The 22,448-nt window shown below is 46.5% G+C and overlaps 2 protein-coding genes across 3 annotated transcripts in view; one reads left to right on the top strand and one right to left on the bottom strand.

Annotated features, from left to right (window-relative positions):
* The window catches only part of Ipmk (inositol polyphosphate multikinase), a 37,224-nt gene extending 30,160 nt beyond the window's left edge, over positions 1-7,064 (bottom strand). Inside the window, exon 1 of the mRNA XM_085679748.2 lies at positions 6,810-7,064. Within this exon, the coding sequence (XP_085535874.2) occupies positions 6,810-6,948 (139 nt within the window). The 5' untranslated portion in view covers positions 6,949-7,064. The remainder of the gene's footprint in view (positions 1-6,809) is intronic.
* Positions 7,065-8,492: 1,428 nt separating this feature from the next.
* Positions 8,493-21,765, top strand: Cisd1 (CDGSH iron sulfur domain 1). Of its 2 annotated transcripts, none has more exons than XM_048451521.3 (3): positions 8,493-8,652; positions 16,776-16,981; positions 21,082-21,765. In XM_048451521.3, the coding sequence occupies exons 1-3, from the start codon at positions 8,622-8,624 to the stop codon at positions 21,169-21,171; spliced, it is 327 nt and encodes a 108-aa protein (XP_048307478.1). In that variant the 5' UTR covers positions 8,493-8,621; the 3' UTR covers positions 21,172-21,765. The 2 variants fall into 2 exon arrangements, with proteins under 2 accessions (XP_048307478.1, XP_048307479.1); XM_048451522.3 differs by lacking the exon at positions 8,493-8,652 and adding an exon at positions 15,806-15,827.
* Positions 21,766-22,448: the final 683 nt, after the last annotated feature.

The following is a 22,448-nucleotide window of genomic DNA, read 5'->3' as shown; positions in this document are numbered from 1 at the left end:
AAATATGTTACCTACGAGGAGTGCCGAGGAATGCGGTAGAGGACTAGCTCTGGAATTTGCTCTGTAGACCAGGCTGGCCTCCAGCTCATAGATTCTGGAATTTGCTCTGTAGACCAGGCTGGCCTCCAACTCATAGAAATCTGCCTGCTTCTGCCTCCCTAGTGTTGGGATCTAATAGCGTGCACCAGGCCACCTGACCCTTTCTAGCTAGGGTTTTGATCTTTGCAACAAAATGGGAATGGGGAAACTAATTCAAGAAGAAACAAAACCAAGTAGAGTTCTAATAAATATTGCTATAAAAGGGAAGGGAAAGAAATGACAACTAAAAATTCTGATCCCCAAAAAACCCTTTGAGCAGTTTCTAATCTTATAATCCCTGTGTAGGACTCCTGACCATGGATCTGGAGAGCCGACTTAAAGGTTAGAGCGCTGACTGCTTGTACAAGGTACACAGGTTCAGTTCCCAGCACCTACATCAAATGATGCACAATCACCTGTAACTCCAATGACAGGAGACTAATGCCCTCTGGTTTACCCAGGTACCACACAAATGTGGTGGGTCTAAACTCATGTAGGCACAAACACATAAATACAAAATAAACTGTAAACTAAAAAAAAAAACTGACATTGAATTACTTATGTAGATTTGTTTTCTATTGAAATCTTGCTATAAAAATTCTAAGAACTATATCATTATGCAACAGAACAAACAGACTAAGAACACTGGGAATCAGGGTTCTCACTGGGGAAGAGGAGAAAGGCAAATTGAGAGTCCAGAAAAGGAAGGCCACCAGTGGTTATGCAATTGTGATTTCTAAAATATCTACGCAGCATTAACTGCATCCACAAAGGGCCTGCCAGCCATGACACCCCAATACCAACACCCCTAACACCCAAGTCTTCAATTCCAAGGGTCACTTCCTGGGTCAGGAGAGTGGCCCTGTGGCCGAGTTCAATCGAGGAACTGGAGGAGGAGGAGAAAACAGAAACAGCATTTCCCACTAAAAAGGGAGCCAGGGTGCCTTGAACAAAAGGCTAATTCTACAGCTGGGGAGGGCCGATGTCATTCTACAGTAGCTTGGGACAGAAAGAAAGTCCCAATGGCGAGGGAAATCGAATTCTGTGGCTGGGTCTGACGGAGTCCCGATGTACAAGCGGAGGAGCAAAGGGAAGTTATTTCTTAGAACTGCGATTGTTAACACCAGTGGGAGATCTAAGGGGAAATCACAGTTTCACAACCGTCTGCTTCAAACCAGAAGCATCACTAGACATCAAAATCTAGGAGTGAGGTGTGACGATGGTCCAAATACCCACAGGGCCTTCAAGTGTCTATCACAGGCGACTTACCCATTATTCCAAGGGTAGAAATACTAACTACAGCGTGAGAAGTTGTACCATCCCTGAACCAGATGATCAAAATTAACCACTAATAAAGGTCAGACCATTATCGTGGGTCTCCAGATGGGCATTCTGTGCCAGTCAGAAATTTACACCCTGAATCTCATTCTATGGAACCTTCGTAAACTCAAGACAGGACAGCATTTCCTGAAAGACGTAACATGTATTCTTCAGCGTCAACAGCATTCAAGAGGAAGGGTGAGGCTGTGCTGCAAACACGGCCAGACATAGCCGAATGCCTGTGGTAAGGGTGGAGGACTGCCGTCCTGCAGAGCACGAATGGGATAAATCATTTTACTCAAACTTGGCTAAATGAGGAGGAGGATTCTAACAACGGAGCTGTAGCAGTTAAATCCCCACATGCCATAAATACACCCTGGCTGCAGAAGGGAATATGGATGTTCTTAGGAAATCCACGCAGAAGTGTCACTATATAAATGGCAGGACATATGCAACCTACTTATGGAAAAGTTCAGGGGGAAAAAAAGTCACGTGCGAGGAGCTGAGAACACAGACTGGGCAACATGCCTCCCTCCCCCTCTCCGCTGTCCCTGCAGCTCTCTTGAAAGCTTTACAGAACTTTGTGCTAACTTCAGAACGGGCAGACCAATAATGCCGAATATCTGTGAGGGTTCCTACTAGGGGTGTCAGCTTAACCCTCATTGCCCCCACCAACTGCCTTACTTCTGCGTACCAAGTTTGGTCAAGGCACCAGTTCCGGCTCTAAGTGAAGCTAGTGGTCTGTGATAAAATCCTAAAGCATTAAAGGAGTCGTAAACAAACATTTGGGACTCTGGGGACCTACACCAACTGTTGCATTTCGGTGCTACCATGCGCAAGGTGAGCTATGGTGTCCAGGAATGTCTACTGCACCTTCTGTTACAGCAAACTCAAGGACATCCAGCAAGAGAGGAACAGGTAAGCAAAGATCCATGCACTCTGTAAGAGATGCTCTGAAGTGGGGCAAAGGGAAGCTTCCAGAAGGCCACCAGCCACCAGTGTGTTTGGTGAGGGTTAGTACCCCCATCGCAAGTCAAGGAACACCTATACATCAAATGAACATGGTTTACTACAGGATACAGGACAGAGTAAAAGAGAGCCTGTGCCACTGTAGCATCCGTGTGAAGGTTCTGAATGCTGTTTACGTGTATAGTGAGTACCCGAAAACAATGGCCCAAGGACAGGCAGAATGGTGCCACCAGTGATTGACCCTAGGACAGTCAGAGTAAGGGGCACCACTTGTTTCTTTTTCTAAAGGATCGTGAGCCGTTTTTATGATTTTCAGGAGCCAAACATTTTGTATCCCGAGAACTAAGTTTTCAATGTTCTTTGATGAGATACGATCTCAGTCAAGAATACCAATCAAAGTGGGGTCAGAAGTACTAACAGCCTTTCCTCGGCTATGCTTGTTGTTCAAGGGCTTGGGTTCTTCTAAGTTCTGTGGTTTTCATTTAAAAAAAAAATAATTAATTAAATCAATAACTCTTTTATTTTTGGAGATAAGGTCAATCCTAAGGCAGTCGTCATCCAGACACAGAGGAAGCAAGATGTGACTGCCTCGCCAAAAAAGGTACCGAGCCACGTGGCTAACACAGACAAGAATTATGGGCTAATATAAGTTATAAGAGTTAATAAGAGAGCCGGGTGGTGGTGGTGGCGCACGCCTTTAATCCCAGCACTTGGGAGGCAGAGGCAGGCAGATCTCTGTGAGTTCGAGGCCATCCTGGTCTACAAGAGCTAGTGCCAGGACAGGCTCCAAAGCCACAGAGAAATCCTATCTTGAAAAACAAACAAACAAACAAAAAAACAAAAAAAAATAGTTAATAAGAAGCCTAAGCTAATAGGCAATCAGTTTATAATTAATGTAGTAGATCTCTGTATTTCTTTGGGGCTCAACAGCTGCAGGGCTGGGTAGGACAGAAACTTAGAAACTTTAGTCAACAAATGGTGCCCACGTGGACAATTGCATCCACATAAAGCCTGAGAGAGCTTGGGAAGTAATTCCAGAGAGAAAAAAATAAGTATGGCTTATTGATCTCAGCAGTTCCTTGGGTGGGCTCTCTTTGCTAGAGACAAGCGCATCTCAGTTAAGAGAGGCTTCCTTTACTCAGCTTTAGCTGTGAAACCTTGCAGCTCTTTTAAGAGCCTCTGCTATCAAACACTTAAATGGTGTTTATGAATAGCCCACAGCAGGCTTCTTGGTGGTAGGTAGCAGTGACCTTGAAACTCCAAAGAGTTGGGGCAATAAACTTGGCACCAACCAGTAAATCTGCCTTGAGGCTAGAATCTCAGAAAGCTAAGGAATGGGGTGGATCCAGGGGTCAAACCCAAGGCCATATCACTTAGCAAATTAAAGACTCCTGATCAGAAAAAGAGAGATATACCATAAAGATAGATTCAGATGAAGAAAACCTCTAAATGGTTTACAGTGTGTTTAAAAATATATGTCGCTTGGGAGAGAAAAGAAAAAGGATAAAGTCCTTAAAAAAGAAAGAAAGTAGTTGGGTATGGTGGCACACACCTTTAATCTCAGCACTTGGGAGGAAGAGGCAGGCAGATCTCTGAGTTCAAGGACAGCCTGATCTACAGAATGAGTTCCAGGACAGCAAAAGATACACAGAGAAACCCTGTCTCAAAAAGCCAAAAATTAAAAGTAAAATTAAAAGAAATACAATTTAAAATAAAGCCACATAAAGGTGGAAAACATAGAGAATCTGGATACTGTATGTTATTATGTTCTCTTTGAATTGTTTGAATGCTGAAGAAGGAGCAACAGCTGCTAAAAGACATTAACCAAACATACATATTTTGAAAATGCTTTGACTTCAAAATTTAAGTCAAAAGATACTACTTTGGAGAAGAGATTTTGTTTTTGTTTCCAAAGGAAATGAGAGGCTGTGGAATCATTCTTGGCTAAGAAAAATCAGGTTTGATCAAGGAAGATCCCCACCCCCACCCCAAGAAATCTCCAATAGATGGTTATGGATAATGGTCTGGACAAAAAGCTAAACACAGAATAAAAGATGGTAACAAATGCAAACAGCCATGATATCTTCAAAAGTTTATCAAGAGCTAAGGCAGCGCAGAGGAGGGGCTGAACCAGCAGTTCTCAACCTGTGGGCCGCAAGACATTTCAGAGGGGTCACCTAAGACCATTGGAAAACACCGATGTTTACATTACAATTCATAATGGTGGCAAAGTTACAGTTATGAAGTAGCAACAAAACTAATCTTATGGTTGCAGGGGGGGGGTCACCACAACGTGAGGAACCGCGATAAAGAGTCGCAGCATTAGGAAGGCTGGGAACCACTGGTCTCAACTATTGACCTAGCTGTGGCAGTGGGAGGAACAATAATAAACTGCTGAACTTTGGATTGCTGACTACTTTGCTATCTGTTTATGAGCAGGGAAGATGACTAGAGCGGTCTACAGGGTAAATACCTAAGAGCCCAGAGCAACAAGCAGAGGACTGCCGCACAACATGAAGAATTTGATCTCTCCTAGTCAAATGAATCTAGTGAGATTGGAAAAAAAAAATCTTAATACTAAAATTGGGGACAACTTTCTTTGCAAGCTAAATTATCCTTTCAATTAGGCATGTCGGCTGAAAAATCAGCTCTTTCAGCATTGTCTATAATGCGGACACACATTCAGGACACTTTGTAATCAATCACCAATGACTCTAAAGAGGCTGCTAGCATCATGAGCTAGTCTCAAGTGCCAGTCACAGATGCTCTTTATTTGGGTCTGTTCTTTGCTCAGAAGCAGACCTCCAGGACCCTGGCCAGGGAAACAATCACTTTCTTCCGCCTTTACATTGTAGAAACTCTGTCCTCAGGGGCGAGCGGACTCCAGATATGATGCATAGGAGGAAATATCTTAGCCAAGAACCTCAAGAGTGTAGTTCCTTAACTCTGACGTAGCCTTTCAACATTTCCTGCACGTAGCAGAGCTTGAGACTGTCTGTATGCTGCTTCTCACAGGCACAACACATAGTGGGTGCAGGTTTCTGCCTCTAGGACACTGTTAGCAATGAGACTTTAGGTGTGTCACTTAGCCACGCTTGTCTTAAAATGTATTACCTTAGCAAAGCCTGTGGGTTCATGCCTCTACCCCCAGGCACTCAGGAAGACTGAAAGTTTAAAGCCCGCCTGGGGTACAGAGAGTTCCAAGTGGCACTTAGGGAAACCCTGTCTTAAAGGAAAAAGGAGAGCTGGGGATGTAGGTCAGTGGTAATGCTCTTAACCCAGCCTATCTGAGGTCCTTAAATCAATCCTCTATACCGCCGAAGAAAGAAAAAGAAAACGTATTAGCTTACCAGCCTAAACCTGAACCACTTTATCAGCAAAACACAAACCGTCTCTAACGGTTGTTCCGGGTCAGATATCCACAGGAGTCCCAAGTTCATCCTATTCTTTATAGGTCTGCCACTGGCCCGCTGTGAGTAGCGGGAGCGGGATGAATTACACAGTCTCTGCCCTGGAGTAGACCCTCTGCTGTTCTATAAATCGTGAATTCACAAACAACATTGACAAATGCCAAGAAACAGTCTATAAAATTGAACAAGGAAAGGATGTATATTTCATATGTGTACTGATCTATGTAACAGTCGGGGCGGGTAGCCTACCCAGGAGTCAAGGTTCTGCACTGCCGAACCACGCCTCCCAGCGCAATCAAAGACACCGAGAACCCTCCTCAAGGGACAGGGAGTGATCTCGGATGAGCCAAGGCAAGTTTAAAAACATACAGCAGTTTGTTTTTTCTTCCCCTCGAGCGACGCAGCTGCATCAAGCAGAGAAGCATCGGATTGGCATCGTATGTATGCATTTGGGTCCTTTTTGCAATTACTACTCCGGGTTATAAACAGATCTTGAGCTCCAGGGAGAATTTACTTCCCGGTCCAGACGAGAAAACCAAGTTCCTTATTTTTACTAACAACGCCTTCTCCAATCAACACGCGCCTTCCCTGGGACGAAGGGGCACGCCTCTCCGCGCCACCAGGAGCCTGTGGCCGCTCCTGGGGGCGCCCGGCTTCCGAGCCCCGGGGACAGGGGAAGCTTGTGCGGCGGGAGCTGGGGACTTGAGGCTAGGGATAGCCGGGATCGGGAACAGCGGAGGCCGGGGACTGCCGGGTAGGGAATAGAAGATCCCTGAATAGCTGAGATCAGGATGGGAGGCTAGGGACAGCCAGGGTGGGGACAGCTGAGACCACGATCCGGAGGCCTGGGACTGCAGGGTGGGGACAGTGGAGGCCGGTGACTGTCGGGATGGCGACAGCCAAGTACTGAGGACCACCGAAGCTGGGGACGGCGGAGGCCGAGGACTGCCGGTGCAGGGTACAGCGGAGGCCGGGGATTGCTCGGACAGGGTACAGCGGAGACCGGGGAAGGGGACCCGAGGCTGCACTCACCCACTTTGTCCTTGCCGTACATGTGGCCAGCCACCTGATGCGACAGCGGCACGCAGCCTCCGAGCAGGCGCGGCACTGGCGGGCTGTCTCCGGCGCTCCCCGGCGGCCGCAGGCGCAGCGCAGGGGGCTCGGCGGCCATCGGGGCGGCGGCACTCGGCGTCAGGCGTCAGGGAGGACCGGACGGCATCGCCCGCGCAGGCCTAGCGCGCGGACCCATACCGAGACCGCGCTGCCCGCTCCGCGGCCCGCACTCTGAACCCCGGCCGCCCGCGCCGGGGATAAGGGTGCCTCGGCCCCGCCTCTGCCCGCCCCCTTCTCGCTCCGGTCGGACAGCACCACTCTGAGCATGCGCAAAAGCTACTAGCCTGGATCCGGCCCCGCCGTGTTGAGCATGCCCAGAGGCTACCCTACTGGAGCCCAGCCAGCGTCCCCCTGAGCATGCGCAGTAGCCATTGACGAGACCCGCTCATCCTTCCAGGAGCACGTCCAGAAGGTTGGCCAGCACCGAACTGAGCAAGTTCTGAGTCTGACTGAGTCTGAACCTGCTACCGGACAGCACTGAGCATGCTCAGATACCGCAGGATTGGACTCCTGTCTCACCTGCCGACTAGTTGCTTCTTTCCCATCACCCCAGAACTTCCCGGGGCAAACAGTCATCCCAGGTGCTTCCCAGTGTGAGGTACCCCATGCCTGGGAGGCGGCGGCAGGGCAACCCAGAGAGGTGGCTGGTTATAGTCAGACCTCCCACCACGTCTGGCCCTCCCAGATCAAAGAGGCAGGAGAATGCAGCCTTCCAGCTGGCACCCCGTCGAACCGCGGCCTCATCGTCTTCTTGACAAGTTTATGTGTTAGAGATTGACAGTCATCCTAATTCACTTTTTTAAAAAATTGTTAATTGTATGTGTATGCCGGTGCTTAAGGAGGTCAGTGGAGTAGGGTTCCTTGGAACTGGAAGAGCAGGTCACCTACGTTGGTGTTGGTAATCAAACTTGGGTCCTATGGAAAAAGCTCTATGTGCTCTTAATCTCTAAGACTCTGCGGCTTCCTAAGTCGTTTTTCTAAGTGAACACTTTTTTTTAAGAGACGAATACTCGAGACACTTATGTTTATTTATTCAAGGCGATGCTGGGAATTGAAGGCAGAGCGTTGTGCATGTTGAGCAAGCACAATGGCGTTGAGCAAGAACATTACTGCTAAACTGTCTTGCCAGTCGGAGCAAGTCGTTTTTGTTACTCTCTGGGTGGATGACTGGCAAGGTCAAAGACAAAGGATGGAGGCCCAGTGTAGGGCTAGCAGAGAGGTCCATCAATGCCGGTGTCTGCACTGGCATCCTATAGCAAAGTCTGATCTGGCGGGACCCACAGTTGAGCTGGCCAGATTTGCAGGACCCACAACTGAGCTGGCCCACACCTTGCGTTACCTGTAGCCAAAGCAGGCTTATGAGCGGCCATAAAGAACTGGCAGACCATAGGGCGACAGTCCTGCAGCTACTAGTCCTGAGTCACCTGAACCGCTCACAACTGGACCACCTGTAAAACCCGGCCTGGATAGTCTCGCCCGGTTGGCACAGACGCAGTCACCGCCTTGGCATCCAAAGCTGTCCCGCGGCTGTCAAATCTTCACTGTTCCTCCGGGTTGGGACAAGTGCGCATGCGCGACTCTACCGGCGCGCCCTCACACGCGCTCTCCAAGCTTGCCGCGGCGCCTGCGCAGTGACTGGAAGTGTTCCCGGAGGTCGCGTCTTGCCCGGGTCTCCCTCGTCCCCAGCGCTCGCCCGCGCGGTCCTGCCACGGCCTTCCCGCTGCCCGCACCATGGGCCTCGGCTACGACTCCTCAGTGCGAGGTGAGCTGCCCGCGGCCGGGTCCCCGCCACCTTTATCCGGACCGTCACCTTGACCTGCACAAGGACAGGCATGAGGCCTGCCGGGAGCTCATGGGATGCTGGTGTGGGCCGGCATCTCTGACCGTGGACCGCTTCCCCAGCCAGGCACAGGCTAGCAGGTCACAGTCCACCCCAAAACTCCTCTGCCCCGTAGTCCCTCCCAGGACACCGAGAGGCGGTGTGGGGAAACTGGAAGCTTCCTGCGTCTCTGGCGTCCGGGAATGGTCATGTCGTAGATATTTTGCTGGCTTTGTAATTTAAGGTGAAGAAATCTAATCCGACCGAGGTCTTTAATTTCTCAGTTTCTTACGCATCTTGAATCCGGCCACTGGTGGCAGTGGTCCAAGAAACAACTGAAAATAGTCTTCTTCCCTAAGCCTTGAAAACAGTATTTTGAAGAAATCTGGCTGAAATTTAGAGAATTTGTGAAACTTGGCTAGTGTAAGGTTTTATGTTAAAGTTGACCACAGGCTATGCAATATGGGCGATAGACTCTGCCCAGGTATAAAATGCCACACCCCAGGGTTTGGTTGCCTCTAACCTTAGTCAAATAAAGGTAAAAGTTACGATGAACCACATTAATTCATCCAGCAAATACTGGTTGTCTGTGGTGCTCGATTCTGTAGCCATTCCTAACTTGGACATTAATTGGGTAGTAGTTAAGTTCTGTACACTGGAAGGTTCTACTTATGTCGACGAAACTGACTTGGCATGTTAAAGGGAGGAAAACGTTTTTGACCGTTTTACTTATTTTTTAACATGTATTTGTGTGAGTGTCCCTGGTGCCATGGCGCATGTGGTAGTGAGAAGACCACTTGTCGGAGTTGATTCTCTCCCACCGTGTGAGTCCCGGGGATCAAGTTCAGGTGTCAGGCAGCAGGCACATTTCCCCCTTGAGCCATCATGCTAATGCCCAAACATTTTTAAGTTACTAAATTTTGCAAAATTTACTCCAAAGGGTAACCATCTGGGACTCCTTTAAATACATTCACTTTGGTGAGTTTAAATTGTCTTTATGGCTTTTAAAATCTGGTGTTTTGTTTTGTTTGTTATTGGGGTTTTTTTTTTTTGGTTTTGTTTTGTTTTTTGAGACATAAACTTTCCTTGTAGCCCAGGCTAGTCTTGAACTCAAAATCTTCCTGTAGCAACCACTCCAGTGCCTAGACCATAGGCCTGGGCCACCACACCTGTAAAAACAGTGTTCTTGGCAGTAATACTGTTGCATAAAATAAAACACGCATGTGATTTGTGGTGCAGTTGTCTTAACTTTGTAGGAAGAACACTGTTGCACATGTATGAGGTGAGCCAAGAGATTGCAAAATAGGTTTTTGTTTGAAATCTGGGATCCTACTGCATGAGCAGATGCTAGGACCTGATTTAGTATGCTGTTGAAACGAAGATAAAGTTTTGGTTTTGCTTAATTTGTGGGCACAAGGAATCTCAAAGGTGGCTCTCCGTTAGCTTACCATTCTTGAAGATATATGAAACCTCTTATTGGAACCCCCCAATTAGCTCCAACGTGAAGTACTTACCTTTGTCATGTGGGGTAACTTTTTAAAAATAGGAACAGCAGAGAGATCATTATAAAGACCATAAGGAGAGTCCCAAAGTCTTTGCAAATCTCTTCTTCCTGCTCTTTCCCCCTCAGAGTTGGAATATAGAATGCCTTGGAAAGAAATGCCCCCCTTTTAAGATTTAATTGATTTAATGTGTACGACTTTTTGGGCTGCGTGTTATTGGTACACGGTGTGCATGATGTGCCCATGGAAGCCAGAAGAGGGTGTCAGTTAGTTACCCGCGAGCTGGTGATCCAGACACATGGGTCCTGGGGCTGGAGCCCTGGTAGTCTGGAAAAACAGTTTTAACAGCTCTTAACTGCTGAGCCATCTCTCCAGCCCCTGCAATATACCTTTTAAAGTTTACTTCTTGTACCTCATAAAATTGTTGTGGTTTGTTTGCTTGCTTTTTTTTTCTTTTTTAACAGAGTCTTGTTTAGCCCGGGCTGCCTTCTAACTTGAACTCGTGATCCTCCTGCCTCTACTTAGGTGCTGGAATTGTAGATATGCAATATCACACCCAGTTTATTTGGCGCTAGGGATTTCACTCGGGGCTTCATGCCAACAAAGCAAGCAATGTGCCAGTTGAACCACATCCTGGACCCTCAGAGTCACATTCCTACTGGTATTTAGTTGAAAAATAAAATATTGAAGCCGGGTGGTGGTGGCGCATGCCTTTAATCCCAGCACTCGGGAGGCAGAGGCAGGAGAATGTTTGTGAGTTCGAGGCTAGCCTGGTCTACAAGAGCTAGTTCCAGGACTGGCTACAAAGCTACAGAGAAACCCTGTCTCAAAAAAAAAACAAAAAAAATAAATAAATAAAAAATAAAATACTGCTTTACAGCCAGGTGTGGCTGGAAATAACCTGCTAACCCAGGAGGCTGAGGCTGGAGAATCAAAGAATTGGAGGCCAGCTTAGGCTATGTAACATGATTATCGCAAGACAAAAAAAAAAAAAATTAAAAGGGGGCGGGGGAGAATGTCTATGCTCGCAGAATTCTTTATATTGGGGAGGGAAAGCCTTGGGTGCATGGGGAAAGTGGTTAATAAAACTAAGTTGATGTCAGACCAGAACTAGAGTTAGAGACAATGCAGAAGAGCACTAGAACTTGAGACTCTCCCCTAGTTAGGAAGAGACACTTTGGGCATGCACCTGTGAGCTCATTCTGGTTTCTGGAAAGTGGCCTTCGGTGCCCACGCATGCAATCTCATGATTCTTCCTCTTGCCCAGTAGATGGCCTTTCTGGACTCGCTCTGATGTAAATGCCTCTACACCTCACAGAGCCTGCTGTCAGCCTTCCTGGCTCTCTAGATAGCCTTATCTTGTGCTGTCTTACCAAGGCTTGTTTTCATTTGCTTTGTTTGTTTATTTATTTGAGACAACATCTTGCTATATAACCTTGGCTGGCCTGGAACTCCCTACACAGAATAAGCTGGACTCAAACTCATCAAGATCCACCTAACTCTGCCTCCCAGTGCTGGGTTAAAGATGTAAGCAGCCACATCTGACTACTTGTCTTAAAACATGCTCCATATAAATGATTTACTCTGTCCAGCCAAAAGTCAGCCATAATTTACCTCTAAAACTAAGAAGCCAGCTCAACTGAATAATTTCCTCTGTGTGTGTTTGTGTGCATAAGCACACGTATGTGTGCACATGATGTGGAAGAAGAAGGCGTGCATGCTGCTGCTGTGGAAGAAGGAGGCATGCATGCTGCTGCTGTGGAAGGAGGAGGCATGTATTCTGCTGGTGTGGAAGGAGGAGGCATGCATGCTGCTGATGTGGAAGGAGGAGGCATGCATGCTGCTAATATGGAAGGAGGAGGCATGCATGCTGCTGATGTGGAAGGAGGCATGCATGCTGCTGATGTGGAAGGAGGAGGCATGCGTGCTGCTTAGCAGAGTATCAGTCGAAGGACAGCTTTGTAGAGTCTGTTCTTCTGTTCTGTAGGTGAGGTCATCTGGCTTTCCCAGCAAGTGCCTTTACTCACGGAGCTATCCCACCAGCCTCTCAAATCAAATTTTTTTTTTTAAAATAAATTACTTATTTTATATGAGTCGAGGATGGGGGGCACACAGATCACAGCACTTGAGCAGAGATCAGAGAACAACCTGTGGGCATTATTCTCTCCTCCCGCAGTGTGGGTCCAGGATGAAACTCAGGGAGACAGACTTGGCAGCAGGCACCTACACCTCTGAGCCCTCTTGGCAGCCCTAAGCTTTGTGTTTTAATGGTGGCTGCCTTGCCCTGCCTTCTCTTGTGTTATTTTCTTACTTGGGCCTGTCCACAGGTTGTAAAGAGGGATTTATGTGTTTTTGTGTGCTTTGTTGTTCACTCCCAGCCTGGGTCATCACAAGCTCTTAATGCTGGCCCATCAGTTTATACACTATTTATATCCATGCTTTCTTCAAACTCCTTTCTTTCTTCCCAGGTCATTCTATCACAATTTATTAATTCAGTAAGTTTTTTGAGTCTCGCAAAGTTATTTAATGGATTTTTTTTCTGCAAAAGAATGTACAGGTCACAGCAAAAACATAGTAAGCAGATAATTAGAGTGGGGTTTGGAGCTGGGATTGAAATACGAGCTGTTGTCTTTGGTGGAAGTTTCTGGAATGAGGAAAAATAACCGCAGTGTCTGCGGTGCCCTATGCTGATGCTTTTTGTTTTCTGAGTCTGAGAAAGTAAAGCTCAGATATAGGAACACTGAGGCCATGGAAGAGACAGGTGAAAATCAAGTGAATTGGTCATCTACCACTGTATATTGCTCCCTTGATGTTGACATTGATGCCGCGTGTACCAAACCTGGAGGGGGAAAAAAACCGCAGGCCTGGAAGGCTTGGTTTCAGCATGCTGCCCCTCCCCCTCTCCTGACCTACACACATTCCGGTTCTGTGGCAGTTGGTGGTGGTAGTGGGTAGGTGAAGGTCCTTTGGGCAGAAACTAGTCTAAAGGAAAAGAAGGGTGAGATTTCTAAGGCAAAGCAAATTCACCCTCCCGGAGAAGCAGATCGGAGGGATCAGTCAGTCATAAAGAGGTCTGTGGGTTTAGGAGCACGTCCAAGGAAAACCAGAGGCTATAAAGCAAGCCCACGGCAGCAGGAGGAAGCAGAGAGCTTGTTGCCCCGTTGCCTGACTCTAATCTCCCTTTAATGGTGTTTATGTAGAAGAAAACAGGTTTGACGGATCTCCAGGAAGAGCCACCCTTAAGAACTGTATAGAGATAGCCCTGGAGGAGGCAGGAAGGTGCTCAGGGTCGATAGGGCCAGTAGAGAGCAATTCTGCCTCTCAAGAGTCCTGCCTTGTCTCTGAAGTTGTGAATGAACATAAGACTGACCCCGCCATGCCCTGAGTGTGAAGAGCAGGACCCCAGCGGGTACCCAGCGTCTGGTGGTGGATGCGGAACTCCAGCCCGACAGGCGTGTGGTGTCTTACTAATCCTAAGAGACAGACTTCTGCCATGCTGAGCGCTCCCCACCTGAAGAGGCAGGGCAAACACTGAGTGTTCTTGGGTTGTGTGATTTGCTTACTCTCTGATTCTTTCTCTCCTGGTTGGCGTTTGAATCGTTTTTTTCTAACTCTGTACTTCCCTTTTCCTTCTTTGCCCTGGAGTTACCAGGGGTGTTTGCCACTTTTTGCCAGAAAAAAAAAAAAAAAGACTGAGGGTGCAGTAATGGAGTGATAAAATAGCAACATTTTTCTCCTGTCTGGAAACTAGCAGTTTGTCCCTAAGTGAGATTAGAAAATCAGAATTGGGAAGAAGGAAGAATAGAATTTCCCCTCCAAGGCTTTATGTAGCCCTATGAGTCTCAGCACTCACTTGGAGTGCATTCAATGCTGTTTCTCCAGCATCCGTGCGGTAGGTACTGTGACACTTGTCAGGGTGGTCACAGGGCCTGTATATCGATTCCCATGGGACAGACACCCTGAGTGTCTGTCTGTCACAACATCTATGGTATGGCTGATTTTCTGTGTCCGATCCTCTTTCATTTTTCCCCTGGTCAAAAAAAACCTGGAGAAGGTAAAGTTTATTTGGGATTTGTTTTTTAATGTCATCCTGTATATTAATATCGTAATCTGAGAAAAGAGAATGGAAGAATGTTTACTACCTTCAACTAAATGCCAGCCAGTTGTTCTACAAACCTCAGTACATTTGAAGTTTGTGGGGATCATTAAAATAAATATAAAAGGCTTCTCAGGAGGTGGAGCCTGGGTTCCATTACAGCAAATGGGCATCAGGGGTGGGTTAATTTACCTGGAAAATTAAGTTCCTGAAACAGAAGAACTAAGATCACAATATTCAAGGAGTTGTGCTATCTTAATTTAGACGAAGGGTTATAGCTAGCTGCCTTTTGAGTTCCGATTACATGTCAGCAGACACTGTGACATTGTGGTTTTTCATCTTTTTAAGACAGGGTCCAATGTCTAGCTAAGGTTGGCCTCAAACTCTTCCATTTGAATTGTGAGTAACTTCGCATTGGCTGTAGCTACCTGCAGCTTCTTCCTGAACTCTTTGTCGAAGGGGAATGCTGGGGGTCAGGCAAACTGAACTAAATTTTAACCCCACTTGAACACCGGTGTTCAAGAGAAATGTGCACAAAATACATAGTTACAAAATGTGCTGAAGGGCTGGCGTGCAGCATAGAGGCAGAACATTTGCCTAGAAGCCTTGGGTCAGTTCCCAGTACTGTAAAAAAAAAAAAAAAATTCCCAATGAGGTCAAAGGTTTGAAGGTGTCAGGTGACCACTGGTCATGTGGCACCTGGGAATAACAAAATACCAGTTAATGTTTATTTTAGGTGCCCTAGCAAGAAGAAATGGAAATGACCTGGGATGGAAGCCAATCTGAATTGGTTTTTGCAGAGAAAGATGTTGCTGTATGTAGTTGAAAACAGAGCCCATGATCCATAGAGTGTGCCCATTAGAGACAATGGTGGAAGCTATTAAGAATTGAGAAGACTGAAATGAAAAGGATTAGCTTGGTATGAAGACTCTTCTTGAAGCTTGAGCTTCTTCTTGAAGATTGAGCTCCAGTATGCCTTTAATCCCAGCACTCGGGAGGCAGAGGCAGGCAGGTTCTCTGTGAGTTCGAGGCCAGCCTGCTCTACAGAGCAAGTTCCCAGACAGCCAGAGCTACACAGAGAAATCCTGTCTCAAAAAAAGAAAGAAAAGAGAAAAGCTAGAGTTCCAGTTGTGGTTTGTGTAGGCACCATCAGATCCGTCCCGCTTGTGAGACAGCAGAAACGTCCTGGGGTCCACTGCGCCCATGGGATTGTGTTTGGCAATAAAATGTTCTTGTACTTATCTCCCTAGGGCTTTATTTGATAGTCTGGGAACTCATTTCAGACACTGAAGACCTGACTGAGGAAGTGCTAGGAAGCAGCCCAGTGTGTTTCTCCTGACCCTGTCCGACTTCTTCCTGCAACCCCTCCATGCTGGGACTAGACGACTCTCTTCTGAGGCTAAGGCCAACCAGATAATGCCGAACTTAGCTTCTGCACTCACTGCCTGGAGCCGGGGTAGCTGCTAAGCACTTGGGTTTCTAAGGAGTCCTTGGATGCAGAAGGAATAAATACATGGCCTGTTAGTCCAATAATTTTTACTATTATTAGGATAATAGTAATTATCTAATTATAGGATAATTAGAATAATATTTCCCTCAAAATGAAGTTTTAGAAATTCAAAAAGAAAATAGAAATGAATTTATTGAATGTTTCATATGAAACTATTATAGTCTGCTTTGTATTTTATGAGGAAGCAATGTGCACATTTTGGTTGCCTTTGAATAACTTCTGTCCTAGACCCAACCCTGCCAGGCAAATCCTGGGAATGCTTGGTGATTGGGGATGTGGGGGTTATAGGTCTTTCTTCGTCTTGTCTAGATCTGATTCTATTTGTGTTACTGTAGCGGTTTTGATAAATTAAAACTTTTCAAAGCCACTACAGGATTTTGCTCTTTAAGTGAGCTCATTTGCTAGTGAAAGCCAGCACCTCCTGACCTTTCTGTTTTGTTTATAACCTGGGTCTTATTTCTCAGACTTAGTTTTCTTCTTCAAGCAGTAGACACTTGCAGGCTGAAGATGTTAGTGGGCACTTGAAAGGTTATCAGGCCTTGCTGTCCCTTCGCTGCCGTCTTCGCTCTTCCCTCTCTTAGATTAGCTTAGCTGTCCACTCAGCAGCAAAACCACGTCTGTGTTAGTGAGGGCTGTAGAAAGCCGTGAGGAAAGGACTGCCGCACCACTGGGCTTGGGTCATTTGTTAACACTGGAAATCATTACCAGACTGGCAAGATGGATCCGCAGGTAAAGGTGCTTGCTACCAAGCCTGTCAGCCTGAGTTAGATTTCCAGGATCCACGTGATGGAGGGAGACTGCAAGCTAACTCCCAGAAGTTGCCCTTTGACCTCAACACGTGCTGTGAGCACGTGCCATCTACACATAAATCAGAAATGAATGTGATTTTTAAAATTATGCCTGTCAGGTTCCGTGGGCTTTCCTGTCTCTAATTCTATGCCTCCCTTGTCTGTTGCAGTTGAGTGGATTGCAGCCGTGACATTTGCTGCTGGGACAGCTGCTCTCGGTTACCTGGCTTACAAAAAGTTCTATGGTAAAGATAATCGTACCAAAGCTATGGTGAACCTCCAGATCCAGAAAGACAACCCCAAGGTCGTGCATGCCTTCGACATGGAGGACCTGGGAGATAAGGCTGTGTATTGCCGCTGCTGGAGGTCCAAAAAGGTGAGCGCTGCCCCCGTGTGAGGCTGGGTCTCGCAGGGCAGCTCAGACTTGCTGCCTCTGCCTCCAGCGCTGGGGTTGCAGGCTTGCCCCACCACACGCAGCTTCCCCTACTCTCGTGGAGTATATTTTTTCAGATACACAGCTGCCACACAGCTGTATTACATCATACCCTCACTGAGTTCAACCGAGTTAACCATCATCTTCCTTCCCCAAAGGTGAAGGAAAAGTCTCTGATTTTCCACTGGGAATTCTTCTCCAAGGTTATCTCGGGAGGAACGTCTGCAGCCTGAGTGCAGCGAGAAAGAGACTGAGCCTGAGCCAGTGTGTGCGAGAGACAGGATCTTGCTGGGTAGCCCGTGGACCTACAGAGGCTCCCTTTGTAGCCAGGATAGCCTTGCACTGGTGCCAGCCTTCCTGTCTTGGCTCCCAAGTGTGGATTATAGGTGTACAGCACCTCACCTGGCTTAGATTCTTTTTTTTTTTTAAGATTTATTTACTTATTATGTATATAGTATCCCTTCCGTGTATGCCTGCAGGCCAGAAGAGGGCACCAGATCTCATAGATGGTTATGAGCCACCACATGGTTGCTGGGAATTGAACTCAGGACCTCTGGAAGAACTGTCAGTGCTTTTAACCTCTGAACCATCTCTCCAGCCCCCTGGCTTAGATTCTTTACTGGGAAATATCCTAAGCCTTCTTTTAGCTACAGTTCCTATAATTAAATACCTGGCAATTTTTAATCCATTAAAATTCACTTGCTGTGATAAGAATTCTATTCTGTCAGATGGAGGTGACACCTGCAGGCTCTAGGCATGGACAGTGGGATCCTCTTTCTAAACAACTGGGGGACGCAGTGGGTGACTTCAGAATTTCAGATGTCCCGAGAGACCCAGTGCTGTCTCTGAATGGGCTGCTGTTCACATTTGTGGAAAATTGATTTCCAAAGCTTAATTTCCAAGGCCGTGGCATGCCGAGCTGGGAGTATAGGCAGTGGTGGAAGCCATGAGTTTAGTGCTAGATCTTAGAAAAAGGAAAAAAAAAAAACCAACCCCACATAATTTTAAGTACCATTTTCTGAAATGGCGATATATCAGAGGCTTACCGCAGTGGAGAATGCTATCATGAATTGTGTCATAAACATAGAAAGGGCTATATAATGCCTACTAGAAAGTGTGTTTGGGGGAGTAATTTATTTTATTACTTTTTAGTTTTCCATACTGTGTGTTTGTATGCGTGCGTGTGTTGATGTGTTCACATGAGCATAAGTGCTTGCAGAGGCCACAGGCATCAGATCCCCCTGGAGCTTGAATTACTGGCAGCTGTAAGGCGCCCAGCGAGTGCTGAAAGCTGGGGTTCAAGCTCAGGTCTTGTGCAGGAGCAGTACTCATAAAACACAGTTTAAGAGATGTCACGTGTCCCACAAGGCCTGGTGTGGATATGGAATGTGAACTGTAGGTACTCCCGGAGCTGCTAGGACATAATCTTCTGGTGCTCTGTAGACTAGACTTGTTTTCAAAGCTGTGCCTACATAGGCTCCGTTCGTGCTGCTCATTAAACCATAGGAAGGAAACATGGAGACTTCCCCGCAGTCACAGAAGCTCTTCATCAGTAATGTGAAATGTAGATTCCTAAACCTGCTCAGTGTGCACCTGCTCCCATGCAAACACTGGTGTCCCAGGTGAGCCCGGTATGTGTAATTCGGGTGCTTTGCTGAATGGGAGTGCTTGTGCCGTGGGCTACAATTTTCTGAAAGTTCGACTGTCCCTGGGAGAACGAGACACGTGCATGAGCACATGCAGGCATTGGGAATGCTTTTTCAAAATGTGCCAGACAGCCGCAGTCCTAAGGAGAGGGGGCTGGTGTGCAAACTGCTTCATGCTTTGGGCCATGGGTCTTTCAGACATGACTTAGAGTAGAATGCTGACTGCGGGCGTACAGAGAGATCTGCAGGATCCGTGGAAAAGAGTGACTGTTTGAAAAGACTTTTTTTCTTCGTTTTGTTTGTTTGGTTTGGTTTGATTTGGTTTGGTTTTGTTTTTCAAGAAAGGGTCTCTCTGTATAGCTCTGGCTGTCCCGGAACTAGCCATTGTAGACCAGGCTGGCCTTGAACTCACAGAGATTCGCCTGTCTTTGCCTCCCCGAGTGCTGGGACTAAAGGTGTGCGCTACCACCGCCCAGCTTTTATTCGCTTTATTTTTGTATGTGCGTGAGTGTAGGTGCCCACAGAGTTGGGTCCCCCTGGAACTAGAGTTATAGGTAGCTGTAAGCCACCTGACATGGGTACTGGGAACCAAACTCAGGTCCTCTGGAAGAGCAGCAGACAAGTACCTGCTGATGTCTCTCCAGCCCTGGCAGGGACTATCAGGGAGACTGGGGAGGAAACTGCAGGGTCTTAGTGTGTGATTTAAAGGGGGCATCTTCACCAGAAACGCGGAGTTCAGGTTGAAAAGCTAATGTCTCCACAGCAGTGCTAAGCAGTTAAGTTGCAAAGAGTGAGTTTGAGGTGCTGATCTGCAGGAGCAGTGGGCGTGGCTTAGGGACAAGGTGGCAGCGGAGGCCCCCAGAACTGGTGAGTCAAGGTGGACTCGATAAGAATCAGAGATGAAATCTCAAAGAATATTCTGCATTTGGATACAGAGTCGGGAGAGAAGCTAAGATAGAGTGTCGAAGTAGGAAGGAGAGTTTTCCAGACTCTGGTGCTGAACTGGCCTGGCAGCATGGCCAGGTGAGTGGGTGATGATGGGGAGACTCTTGGATTAAGCAATTAGCAGCTGACCTTTTGCTGCCGTTTCAACAGAATAATTAAAACTCTGTGTCCAAGTCGGTGAAAGCCTATGTTACCAAAAAAACCAGTGCTACCAGTATGAGCTGCTGTCGGTGAGAGTGAACAGGGAAAGAGGGCTCGCAGAGGCAGGAGGAAACTTCTGGCATTGACTTGTCCCATAAGTAGATAACGATTTTGTTAGAGTTAAGATCTCAGAAAGAATCAAGAATAGGCACAAGCTGGTGTCCTAAATGCCTATCACACTGTGAGTAGATCAGCAGCCTGGCTCAAGAGTATCCCCCAGGAATACTCTTTGTCCCCACAGTTAAAACCCAGGGCTGACATTCCCTGTTCTTAGCGCACATGTGGCTGTTCTGGAGCTCCAGGTCCAGAAATCTGACGCCTTCTGCTTGCCTTCCCTGACACTGCACACACATGTAAATAGCCATACACATAAAATAAAATAATAATAATAAAAAGTCTGCTGTGACTCAGATCAGTCTCTGATCTGCTTCGTAAGCACAGCAGAAGCAAGTGCGTATCCTGCAGAAGTTGGCTCTTGGAACCTCTCTGGAAAACACTGGCAGACACAATAATGTCAGTTAGATCTGTGATGTGGATTAGTGAAAATGAAGGAACATTAGGAATTTATAATCATATTTCAAAAAGAAAATGTCTTCATGACCCATTCAAAATGAACTATACATTAAAGGGAAAAACACTAGGGGCTCAGGAATGAGCAAAATGGAGAACCTGGAGCAAAGATTGCAGCAAGGATGGTTGGCATAGGGATCATAGTAAATTGATTTTTCTTCTGGATTGTTGTGTTTGTTTGTTTTGTTGGTTTTTGAGACAGGATTTTATGTGGCCTGCAACTCTTGATTCTTGTGCCTCTGCCTCTCAAATGTTGACCTTATAGGTGTGTAACTACTACCCCCAACGACAAATTGATTGTAATGGAATACACTTGAACTCCTCCACGTAGAGCCATGGGCATGTGGGAGAGTGTGCACAAAACCCAGGATTCAACCCTCAGCACACACCTCATTGGGTTTTGTTTTGTTTTGTTTTTATTTTGCCTATTTGTAAATAGACAAAAGGCATAAGTCCCTAGAGTGGTGTCCTTTAACATGCGTCACCAGATCTCAGGGAAGTCTGAGAGTAGCGATCTGGATTTTATCCCCCTGTCCATTTCTTCCTCCTGTTCAATGAAATACATTTGCTAGCCAAGAAATATAGAAGCTGTGGTGTATGGGCACTAGGCATTCCTATCCCCTGCTGCAAGCAGAGACTGGTGTGGAGATTAGACATCTTACAATCTTTCTCTCTTCCTAGTTTCCATTCTGTGATGGGGCTCACATAAAACATAATGAGGAGACTGGAGACAACGTGGGACCTCTGATCATCAAGAAAAAAGAAACTTAATGGACATTTTCAGTGCTGCACCCCAGAGTGTTGTGATGTCACCTGATCGTTTAATTAGAATTAATTAATTAATGAGACACTCACTCTGTCTGATTGACCTCCCTGGGTTCTAGATGTGGTTGGTACCTCGCAAATCGCAGCTTTTGTATTCATGGCTTTAGCCTTGCTGTTGGAGCACGTGGTGCACATTTGTTGAAAGGGCATAAAAAAGAACGGCTAAACCAACCTCATGGTATATGGGTTATTTTGGTCATGTAAGGATCCGTTCCTTTACAGTGATAGTCTTAGAATATAGATGTATCTGAGGTTAACATATTAAATTATTCTCAACATCATGTACATGTACATTGTACTTGTAAATTTAAAGAAAAATCACCTTTTCAGATTACTTAGTTAACTTGGAAGGTGATGGAGGGTGATCAAGTTGCATTGATTTATTACAGGATAAGGGAAATCTGCCATGACCTTGTCTGTCCTTGTGGCCAAGGTGATAGTGTGGGTTCAGCTTGTGTGTTTTAATGTTTTCAGTCAGAATTAACTAAATGTTATTCTCCTTAAAATTGCCCAGGTCAACAATAAAGGGGCAACAACTTCCTTGTGTTCCTCTCTGTGGATATTTAATTGATCCACCAATAGCAGAAATCTAGACCACCACAGTGATGCTGGTTAAGTAGTTACAAAGAATGTTGGGACCATGGCTCTGTGGATAAAGTGCCTATGTAAAAGCCGGGCAGTTATGGAGGCTTGCCTGTCATCCCAGCCTTGGGAGTCAGGGGTTGAGAATCAGCCAAGCAAGCTGACCAATTGGACTAGCCAGAATCGATGAGGTCTGAGTTAAATGGAAGCGCTGCCTCAAATCAGTGGAGAGCTATCAAAGAAGACGCTGGTGTCAACCTCAGACCTCCATTTGAACACACCCCTGCACACCCCTGCACCTGCACACATGCACCACATACATGTGAATATGATTACACACATCCATATGTGCAAAAACAAAACAAAATGTAGTCATATAGGACTTAAGCCCAATAGTAGAAGGGCATCGGACTGAAGGCCTTATGGGATTCGATACCCATGTTCATGTATATTGATCCCGAAATCACAGAGCCTTGCAGAGAGTAACAAGTTTCCATCAAAAGCATAGGAAATTCTTATTTCCCACCCTGGATAATCAAGTGCATGGCTTGCGCTAGTAAAGAAACTAGCTTTGAAGATAAAAAGGATTCCATCTTCTTTTCAGCTGTGCAGCCTTTTCCTTACAGAGGCTCGAAGACAGT

This window comes from Myodes glareolus, chromosome 18 (assembly GCF_982192425.1).
Source record: "Myodes glareolus chromosome 18, mMyoGla1.1, whole genome shotgun sequence".
NCBI classification, from domain to species: Eukaryota; Metazoa; Chordata; class Mammalia; order Rodentia; family Cricetidae; genus Myodes; species Myodes glareolus.
The sequence above is the reverse complement of the archived record's forward strand: the minus strand, read 5'-3'. Positions and strand labels throughout refer to the sequence as shown.